At 35.1% G+C, this 11,317-nt stretch overlaps 2 protein-coding genes and 1 pseudogene across 2 annotated transcripts; 2 read left to right on the top strand and 1 right to left on the bottom strand.

The window, feature by feature from the left end:
* The first annotated feature begins 1,900 nt into the window (after nt 1–1,900).
* LOC113074036 (histidine triad nucleotide-binding protein 3-like) lies at nt 1,901–4,755 on the top strand (annotated as a pseudogene).
* Nucleotides 4,756–5,917: 1,162 nt separating this feature from the next.
* LOC113074037 (actin-binding Rho-activating protein-like) lies at nt 5,918–7,536 on the bottom strand. Its single transcript, XM_026246748.1, has 2 exons — nt 7,459–7,536; nt 5,918–6,916 (listed from the first exon to the last, which is right to left on the bottom strand). Exon 2 carries the CDS (start codon nt 6,868–6,870, stop codon nt 6,418–6,420), a length of 453 nt encoding a protein of 150 aa, XP_026102533.1. The 5' UTR covers nt 6,871–6,916; nt 7,459–7,536; the 3' UTR covers nt 5,918–6,417.
* Nucleotides 7,537–7,963: 427 nt separating this feature from the next.
* LOC113074035 (tRNA (guanine(10)-N2)-methyltransferase homolog) lies at nt 7,964–11,229 on the top strand (the record flags this gene model as incomplete). Its single annotated transcript, XM_026246747.1, has 8 exons — nt 7,964–8,043; nt 8,209–8,274; nt 8,358–8,431; nt 8,884–8,965; nt 9,056–9,148; nt 9,320–9,454; nt 9,642–9,798; nt 11,149–11,229. Coding segments are annotated over exons 1-8 (766 nt in total), but the record flags the coding sequence as incomplete, so codon positions are not given.
* Nucleotides 11,230–11,317: the final 88 nt, after the last annotated feature.

Raw genomic sequence — 11,317 nt, forward strand, 5'->3', positions numbered from 1 at the left:
TATAACATTATAAAAGTCTTTATTTTTATTTAATCAACTTTACATTGTTTTAAAAAAATCCCATTTGCTTTATATCTTGTTGAACATCTTATTTCACTCCTGTTTGCAGTGTCACATTATGGAAGAAAACATCAATCCACATTGACTTTAAATATGCCTAAAAACAGAAATGATCAGAGGTAAAAAGTAAAAAAAAAAAAAAAGGCAGATTATATTTCTCTCAAAGTGCATCTTAACCTGTCAACCATGCTGTTTGTAAAGGCTTAGCCATTTAATTTCATAAAGATACACAGGCTGATTTCAGATTCATAAAGCCATGTGTGATGGTGACCAGTGGCAATGGCAAACATCTCAGCGGGATGTATGGAATGAAATAGGAAGTTGAAAGTAGGGCAGAACATGATTGAAAAAGCGGAATATTTTCCCTTCATGTAGCTCCCTCTCTCTCTTTCTCTCTCTCCATAGATTCATGAGTTGCAGTTGTTGCCACCCCCAACTTCCTCCATTTTAATCAACAGGATCTATTTACAAAGCCGATGCCTCATGAATAATTCGACAACCTCTTCAGGACAAAACATCGACTTCCTCAGTGCTGGAGTTGATATTTTGGTCATGAATCATTTAGAAACGCATAAGATCTGTTGTTTGTTGCCAGTACTTAACTTTGTATTTTCCCAGTTATTATTAAAGGCGTTTATATTTTCCATTCACATCACGGTCATCTTCTATGTCCCACATTCACCAGTCTCTCTCTATCTCTCTCTCTCTTTTTTTTTTTTTTTTTTTTGCAATCCTTTGCATTCCTACACACCACAGCAGACTGTAATTGCATACAGTCATGCTCTGGCATATTATTTATCATATGGAGCTGCAGAACAAGAGATACCATAATAGCTTTGGCCAGCTGACAACCTCGAATACAATGGCTGCAAATTGCTGATTGTCACATGAATTATTTTCACATTCATAACATAAATGGGGGAGGGTGTACAAAGAGAGTAAATTTGATGTCTTGGGTCATTATTATTTTTGTAATTTGTAATAATGAATCTCTGGATTGTTGGGAGTGCAAATGAGCTCTTAATTTAGAGACTAAACATGAACATGCATTTTAATGACATCATTTGCATACATTAAGGCGGCAAATGTGGCATCCTGACATATTGGAGTGCTCAGGATTAATTGCTCGGTTGACCTGCTAAACAGAGCAGTTTAACAATGTGTTTTCACTCACTTATCCTTTCTGCCTCTCTTGATTAGTAACCTTTAACCAGTCGGGAGTGCTGTCTGAGTTATTCTGTAGGGAGGCTTTGCTTAAAATCTACTGCAGTGGCTGCTTGAATACTATTCCTTAGACTTAGGCAGTAAATAAAGAAAATTATTAATTTCTCAACTAATTAAATTTAAACAGGAATTGAATACAAGCAGAGGTTCCCAACCCAGGGGTCGCGACGCCCACTAAGAGTCACTAAAGATTTATGAGGGGTGGTTGTCAAGTTTATTAACAGTTTGAGTTACAAGTAGGGATTGAATGGTCACCACTTTCGTGATAAACTGATCAAATTACCAGCAGTTAGCATTACAATTTCATATTTTAATTATCATTAAAACCATATTTGATTATTATGATTTGGAAAACTAAAGTTAGCACCAGTCTCATGCACTTTAAAGATTTGTTTAAATGGGGGTATCCTGAAAAAAAAGAAAAACATGCCTGTCATTAAGTGGATTTGTTTTATTTATTTATAAATATTTTCTTTCTTTCAGCACGTTTTTAGCGCTTTATACATTAAGATATGTAACAGCTGTTTCGTTTCATCAAGGGTTGTTCACAAAGGGATCATCATATTTGGGTTTGGTTGACTTTAAAAAGCCCTGAGAGGACTTATATGTTGAAATGATGACGCTCGTGCTGCTCGTGATGATGATCACGTTTTGAAGATGGTAGCCGCCTTAAACGCACCGACACCTGAGATCGGTACAACGAATTAGATCGATGATGAACAGGACAAAAAAAAAAATATTTTCTGTTAAATCGTGAAGGGAGAAATGCGAACTGAGCTTCTGCTTGACGTGAGTTTGCTGTCAGTGTTTTATTTATGATTTCATAAACTCATGCAAATGCGCGAATTGTGATGAGTCTAAAGATCCCAATACATGAATCATGAAATCGTTTTTTTTTTTTTTTTTGCAAAATGTCATCAAACTTAAAATGTAATTTTATCGAAGCAAAATTTTGCTGAAATAAAAAAGTAATGGAATATTTGTTCGGCCATCGTCATAATGAAGAAACTAAGAAATAAAGGTTTATGTATTTTAACATTATTATATTTTTGTTTTGTTTAGGAACAATAACATATTAAGTCTCATTAATCATTGCACAGTTTGCAGTGTATTTAATCACATTTTTTAAACATCATAAATAGTAAAAAAAAAATTATGACAAATTAGAAAAAAACTAAATAAAAATTATTAAGTGAAGCACAGTGTAAAACAGGGATAGGCTGCTGTCCTGGAGGACCACTGTCCTGCAGAGTTTAGCTTCAGCCCTCATAAAAACTCACCTGCCTGTATCTATCTAGTAATCCCGAAAACACTGGTTGCCTTGTTCAGGTGTGTTTAATTAGGGTTGGAGATAAACTCTGCAGGATAGTGGCCCTCCAGGACCGGAGTTGCCTATCCCTGGTGTAAAAGCACAAGTATTAACTCAATTAAGTATTTTTATTATTATTATGTTTGATATTAAAGCTGCGGTAGGGAACTATTGACGCTCTAGCGGTTAATAAACAGAACTGCTTGCGTCTTGCGGAAGAACATCGTAGCCAGAACTACTTCTCTCTGTTTATGTCTATGAAGAATCACAAAGGTACTGGGTTACTCCGCCGCGGTATCCCCGAAACAATCTAAAATAGATATTTTAGATTTTAGATTTTATCTAATATAAACACTTATTATAGGTGCACCCTAGTGATTCAGGACAAGCTAAAAACACGGTTTGGAAAATGGATTCATGTTGTACTCGCTTATTATATACATTTTTCTACATTTTGAACACAAACAAAGTTACGGACCGCAGCTCTGATTGGTTGTTTCTTACCAGGAGCGGATGAATTTCTGCAAATGGCAATAGGACCACTGGGAGGAGCCAGAGGAGCTTGATTTTTTCACAGATTATCTGTCTCATATTCTACTGTCAGGACATAATGACAGGTTTAACAAATATGTAAAAAATATATATTTTTACAAAATTTACCTACTGCAGCTTTAACTGAAAAAAACAAACTATTTTTCAGGATGAAACCGTCTCCTGTTTCAGAGATATACACCCCAAAGCTCCCCATCACTATCTGGTTGTACCAAGAAAACATGTGGGAAATTGTAAATCTCTTGGCAAAGAGCATGTACCATTAGGTAAACATGCTGTGAGTTATTCGAGACTGGTGTAAATGTTTAGCCATATCTGACAGTAGCTGCTCTGGAGCCTTTCTACAATAACAATCTGAAATGATGAGTCAGATTTAACACGTACAAAAAGCCAGACGTCTTAGTTACACATCGTATGCTTTACAAAGCAGTCATTTGTCCAAATTCTATTTTTGTGGTTTTTAGTCGAGAAGTTGGTGGAAACTGGGAAAGAGATACTTCAGAAAAACAATGTGACTGATTTAAATGATGTTAGGTAATGGAAAACATCTGCCACTTATATGAAAACCAGGTCTTTATTTATTGAGCATATAAAACAACATGAATTATGTTTTGACGTGTCGCATATTGATTGACTTTCTGAGGTTTGGGTTCCAATGGCCTCCATTCTGTTCTGTCACACATTTGCATCTCCATGTTCTTGCACCTGTCAGTCAGATGGGCTTCATGTCCCGCATGGTCTACCGGTTAAACTCATATTGGTTCATTAAGGTAAGCAATCAAAAGAAACCACCCACAATACAATCCACTATTTATATAGTTTAGTTCAAATAACATCCACTAAAACTAATAATCACATTCCCTTGGAGCAGGTTATTGTCGCAAAGACAAACAAGACGTTATCTGAGCGTAGCAAGATGTTGCGGTTTCTTGCATCTGTTGAATGATTCCCTTTGTCATGTTATTGGAACAAGCAAATTGTATAAAATCTTAAACAAGCTACAGTGGCAGGAGAATGAATACCTTTTTGTTTTTGACTGCTCAAATGGATCTTTGTGGAGAAATGCTGCAGTCTAACCAATTCTACTACTATATCATATTTTCTTTTCATTTTATATCATTGGATTTTTGACTTACCCTTGCTCTGGAGTGTGCAAATGTATTGCTAACCCTTGTATATCTTCATTTTGCAGGCGGACCAGCTACTTCAAAGGCTGAACTCTATGAGCTAAATGTACAGGAAGTTAGAGGAACTCAAAACACGGTAATGTTTGAGATGACCAGAGCAACAGTACTAATAATAACAGTCCAAGTCAATTTGTTTGTGATGACAAAAAGTCACAGACGTTTGCCTCAGGGTTATAATACTAATAATACAATGTTTACTTTTAGCTATATCGTCAGCCAGACAGGCTAATGAAATTTGAAGCTACGAAACTGCAGTTATTTTTCAGTTGCTTTAGGGGAAAAAGCAAGACGAATAGTAATGCAAAATATTTATACATTTGACAGAATCATTAAACTTTTCAAGAGAACAATTGGTATTCTTCCAGTATTACTGAAGTAATATGATTTTAAGGATACAGAGCTGTGACAAAACACATTTTGAATATGAGTGAGCTAAAAAAGGTAATGAATCTCAATAATTAGCTTTAACCTTTGACCTCACACGAATACCGTATTTTCTGGACTATAAGTCACACTTTTTTTTCATAGTTTGGCTGGTCCTGCGACTCATGAACCAAGAGAAATGAACTAAGAGAAATGAACCAAGAGAAAATATTACCGTCTACAGCCGCGAGAGGGCGCTCTATGCTGCTCAGCGCTCCTGTAGTCTATACTGAGCAGCATAGAGCGCCCTCTCGCGGCTGTAGACGGTAATGTTTTCTCTTGGTTCTTGGTTCTAAATAAATGCGATTTATAGTCTGAAAAATACTGTAGGTCATATCTATAGCTAAATGATTTTGGCATCCGAATATTACAGTGTTTTTTATTATGTATCTGTATTGCAATGATATTTCAAGAACAGTTCTGTTTTTCTTCCTTAATATGATACGAAGTGAAAAGATTTAACTATGTTTATGCCATGACATAGATTGCACTATAATGTGTCAGATGTATTTCATTATTAAGTGATGTAAGGTCGTAATTGCACTGTTATGATATGCATTAAGCATGCAAAGAAAATAAATAATAACATGCATGTGTTTTGTCTACTTTTTAATAGTTTTTGTGCTTCAAAAACAAATCACACCATCATTATAAATATATATATATATATAAATATATATATATATATATATATATATATATATATATATATATATATATATATATATAAATTCGAAGCAACAGCAAAAGTGTTCCTGTGCTGTCATTATGGCAGAAACTATAATATAAAATATTTGGACTTAATTCCAAATATTATATAACCTTTTTGAAAGGTTTCAATAGTAAAAACATGCTTAAAGGAATTCTTCACCCAAATTTGTAAGTTTACTCACCCTCAAGCTATTAGCGTTACATCCCTTGCTCACCAGTGGAACCTCAGCAGTGAATGGGTGCCGTCAAAATGATAGTCTAAAAAGCTGATAAAAATATCACAATGATCCACGAGTAATCAACATGTCTCTAGTCTATCAATGAAAAGCTCATTCTGACGGCACCCATTCACTGCAAAGGATTCATTAATGAGCAAGTGATGCAATGCTACATTTCTCTAAATCGGTTCCAGTGAAGAAACAAACTCCTCTTCATCTTGGATGGCCTAAAGGGTGAGTAAATGTTCAGTGAATTAAAATGTTTAGGTGAAATATTTATTTAAAGCAATCTAAGCTGGTCTCTCAACTTGACAAGCTGAAGAGTGTGCAAAACACCTCTAAAACCAGTAAATAGACCAGTCTGGGAGACATTTTCAGGCTGGTTTAAGATGTTTTTTTTTCCCAGGAGAACCTTGTGAAAAATGAGCTTTATTGCTCCGGTTATAGCAGCCTCCACAGCAAAATTGACTTAACCAATGGTATGAGATGGGCGGGGCTAGCAATTTGATTGTACAGTGACATGCAAGATTGTTTTCAAATCCTAATTAAAATTCATTATTTTTCCAATTCTGTTTGGTGGAACAGAAATGACACTCTTCACCAACAGATTATACCAGTTTGCTACATTTAAACTGACTTCTAACCCATGTGTGCAAGTAAACTGGATGTCTAGAAAGCAATGTTGGACAGACAGGCAGGCAGGCAGGTACATGGTGTCCATTACTGCTGTAAATCACTCTAACAAGGTGATGATCACTCCATCATCTCTCCCCTGCCACAACATTTCTCCTTCAAAGTGCACCAGTCCTTGCTTGCGTGCTCGCAGCAGAACTCCCACTAGTTTATTAGAAATGGTGACGTATCTTTCAAACAGCGTCCCAAACCGCACAGCCGGCCTGCTATCGTCTCCGCTCTCTCTGCTCTCCAATATGACCTGGCAGAGCTCTGTGACCTCTCTGCTGATGTGAGAGTGGGCGTCTTTTCCTCTCTCTTCCGTTTTGGACCCCTCTAAAGCCCTGCCGTAGCCCTCCTGTCCTCGTTGGATCTGTGGGGGAATCACCTTGCCGTTGCTGAAAGGATTGTTTTTCTGATACTCGCAGTGGTCGATGGACCATTTCTGCCAGTTCTCTGTCAGACCTTTGACGGATATAGTACAGGTCTCTGCAGGTGCGTCGTCTGTCTCCATGGTGACCTTGGGCTCACAAGAGGCCTCTAGTTTTCAGCATGCTTCACTGTTGGCACAACACAGGCTGCGAGTGAGAAGATTGCATGTCGTACAGCCTTTAAATAACTTAAAGCTTCATGAAGTCTACAAGTAAGACTGACCTGATGTAATCAATACTAATCCGGGCACTTAAGATAAACTATATCATATTGATATATTAATATATAAAAATAAAATAATGATATCAACATTTTATTTATTTTAAAAAAACAATTTTAGACCACATACAGCAAGTGTACTAATTCATTTTAAATTCCAGGACAAATATTCCAGGACATAGTAGCTAATATTGTTAAATAAATCTAAAACTATTCAAAATAAATAAATAATTGAAAAACTAAACGAGCTTTGCAAACTAACTGAAATAATTTTAAGATTGAAGCACATACGACAATTCCATAAATTAAACTATATACAGAACACAGTATAATATTATAGTATAGTAAGACAATCTTACAGTTTAGTTAAACAATGTAATCAAATTTACAAGATTTACTTGACATCGAAATGCATGCATCACACGTTAGGTGTGCTGTAATAAAACCTTACCGTCCTTGTTTGTCTTCTTGAGGATGGTTGTCATGCTGTGGAAGTGGATACGTTACAAGTTGAGCAGCAGATTATTTTCTGACCTCTGGTGAGAGTGATTGACGTGTAAACCAACCAATGAGAACACGAGAAACACGTGACTGTAAGCGGTGATTAACCAATGATAGGGAAGATTTCGTCTTCTTAAGAATTTAATGAGCGTGTAGATAAGATTAAAAGATATCATCAGGTGACACTAAATCTTTTCCATTTTCAAAAACAACTGTATACATAAAGTCATAAGAAGAAAAAAAATCACTCGACTTTCACAAACAATTGTCACAAAAACGATTTACTTAATTTTACTCATCATGACTTGCAGTAGTTAAGCGTTGAAAAGTACAAAAGTCTAATCCTTTTACAAGACTTTTGCTTAGGCAATTGACAGTACGTGCGGAGATGCCACAGGGGAACTGTTGTTACGAGCACAATTTACACATCGGATGATTTTGAATGTAGCACAAAAACATGGCTCTCCACTGTGGTCGGGCGTGCAGACAATATTTACTTCATCTTGCACATGATAATGTCGATTTTAGATTACCGGTACAAACTGTAAACTTTCAGTTCACTCAGACCTTCGTGTCAGAATGCTAGAATTAATCTGTCAGAGTGTATTTTGGATTAGAGAGCAGTTCATTTTACTATTGTAGAGTAAAGTATTTAAATTAGTAGATATTCATATATCACTCTTTGAATTATTGTTTACAGGAAATAAAAGCATTACTGTCTTTAAGGGACCGTCCATTTGATACATCAGAAACATTCAACGAAAAGGTTATACCAAATAGTTTTTCACATGGCATAAGTTAATTGTTATGTTATTTATTTTCTAAAAATTCTAACTCTTTCCGCATAAGTCTCCCTTTTGGCAACTAAATGGCTTATCAGAAGATGATATACGGAGTGTTATGTCCAGAACGGTTTGTGGAAAGTAGGTTGTAGTATTTTTTTTTTACTTACATTGCATGTATAATGAATGCTAAGGATGACAAACCTATAAATACTAATCTAATTGCATGTACATGGCGACATTAATTAAGTGAAATCATGAAACCCTTTGACCAATCAAGACTCTGCCTAAGTTAATATATTGAAAATAGTCCATGATTGGTTTAAGACCATTGTGTGAATATTGCATGGGTGAAAACATGGGTTTCTTCATTATTACTTAAGTTTACAAGGTTTTTATTCACATTAATTAACATGAACTAACAATGATCAATGTTATGAATGTTAAAGTATTATTATATATTGTTAAAACATGTTTAGTTTAAGTTTGTTAATTTACATTAACAAATGAAAGATCTTATTGAGTCTTGATAAAAACAAAAAAAACAGTAATAATTATTTAATTGCTGTATCAAGTTTAATATTGACTTCAAGGTCTGCTTTTGAACTTTGGGGTCATGGAACAACAACAGATGAGCTTAGGATGTCGTTGTTGGAGTATCCAGCAGAAAAAATGGTTTGTTCATGTTCCCCCTCCTAATAAAGTACAATTTGATTTATAGAGAGTATTTCTGATCAAACTGTATCTTGTATTAATTTTTCACAGGCTCCATATCTACAAAACAATTCTACTTATAAGATCAATGTCTACACTTTCAACAAAACGTTAGTGTTTAAGGACAGAATCGAAAAGATTGATGTAAGTATGCTGCTGTATTTTAAATATTTGTGCGTTTTTAATACCTGATTCTGTGGCATACAGTTCATAATTGGAGTTAATTTAGCAACAGCTTTAATTGCCATTTTGAATATCTTCTGTCATGGACTGTGAAAATCATGTGTGTATATATAAAGTGCATTTTTGCCACAGGCTCTAGACTTCTTGCCGTTTAAAGGGACAGTCAATCTAAAGGATCCGGAACATATTTTCTGTTTGCTGGAGGATTATGGCTCTGATCCTTATGACATCCCAGAGGAGCCTTTCCATATGTATTTTGGCAGATGGGTGAGATGCTTATAACAATTCAGAACATTTCTTCCATCGTCTTTACAAGGCTTCATTTATGACTATTGAATGGATTTGTAAAATGCTTGATTTGTGACTTAGAAAGTAAACCTGAATGACGTCCTTGTAATATAAGGTGACATACTGTATCAACTATTACATTTTAAATGGTTGGTTTTCTCTTCAGATTGCAGATGGACAGAGAGAATTAATTCGCTCTTACAGTGTGAAGAAGAGACATTTCATCGGGAACACTAGTATGGACGCTGGCCTCTCCTTCTTTATGGCCAATCATGCCAAAGTAAAGGCTGATGATTTGGTTTATGATCCATTTGTTGGAACAGGTGATGAAATATCTGTGTCCATAGAAGTCTTTGAAATACAGCCATTTATGTCTCGTGACATAAATTCAGACATTAACATCTAATTGGATAAGCCACATTTGAGGCTGTTATAAAAAAGCCATCATATATACTACTATTACTAATAATAGAATGGAGTCTATAATATATTCATTTTTTTTAAGTCTCTTCTGCTCACCAAGGCTGCATTTATTTGTTCAAAATACAGTAATATTGTAAATATTATTCAAAATTAAAATACCTCTTTTCATTATTTAGGTTTTTGTAAATATAATTTATTCCTGTGATGCAAAGTTGAATTTTCAGCAGACATTACTCCAGTCTTCAGTGTCACATAATTCTTCAGAATTCATTTTAATATGATGATTTGGTGCTCAATTATTATTAATGCTGAAAACAGTTGTGCTGCTTAATATTTAGTGCATTTTCAGATTTATTTATTTATTTATGTTGATGAACAGAACATTTTGAAACTTTCATTTTTAATAGTATTAGGTTTTATCAATTTACTTATATTTGTGTTAATGTTTTAATTATTTGAACATTATATTGGTGGCTCTTCGACAACTAGTATTAAAAAGTCCGTTTTAATATAAAAAGTCATTCAGCTAAGTCAGTTTATAAGTTTCTCATCCAACACGTCTATGATGTCAGATAAATTTATTCTGCAATTAATTCATTTAGTCTTGCAAAATGAGTCAGTTTGGCATGTTGTGAATCAGAACAGTTTAGATGCTTAATTTTGGGCCAAACTGAAGCAGGTGTTTGTGTTTCTTTCTCATTCTGAGTGAAATCACATCTGACAGCTTGTCTGGGTGATTGAAGATATGTGCCATCATCTTCTGTTTCTTATTTGTGTCTAACACGAACCAGGAGTAGATTCTCTATCTCATTTTTCGTTTGGTGATGGCTCACAGAAATTCTCACTTTTCAATCTCAGTTGGCCCACTTCTCCCTCTTTCTTTTGACTTTGAAAAGTGCCACTTTCGAGTGTCATCAGTCAAATGAAGGATGGCTGGCTTTCGAAACAGCATGGTTTCTGCATTTCTCACTCTTTCCCCAAAGCGAGGCTTATTGTGAGTTTTGTAGCGTGCCATGATGTTGCCAGGGCTTTATCATAAGTGTGTTTGTCACCAACATGCACAGAGATCTGCAGCGCCAGATGTCAGTATTTAGTTGAACTCTCTCTGGTTGCCTGGAAATCCTTATAGGCCATACTTTTAAACTGTCAAGCAGAAATAAAGATCTACAGTCAGACATAATCCAGAGATTACTTGTATTAATTTCTTTAATTTTGTGATGAGCATTTTCTTACTCTGTTTTGTTTCTCAGGTAGTCTTCTGGTAGCTTGTTCGCGCTTTGGGGCTTATGTATGTGGGACAGACATTGATTATAACACTATCCATGGAGTAGGTATGTCTTTTTGTTGTTGTTTTTTTAAGCATTTAAGTAATTTTCTCTTTCACTTCTTCAGTTTTTTTAAACAATGAAGGTTTAGTCA

This window comes from Carassius auratus, unplaced genomic scaffold (genome assembly GCF_003368295.1).
Source record: "Carassius auratus strain Wakin unplaced genomic scaffold, ASM336829v1 scaf_tig00013487, whole genome shotgun sequence".
NCBI lineage: Eukaryota > Metazoa > Chordata > Actinopteri > Cypriniformes > Cyprinidae > Carassius > Carassius auratus.

Coding starts and splice junctions, on each gene's coding strand:
- LOC113074037 (XM_026246748.1), bottom strand. CDS start 6,870: ATGGAGACAGACGACGCACCTGCAGAGACCTGTACTATATCCGTCAAA.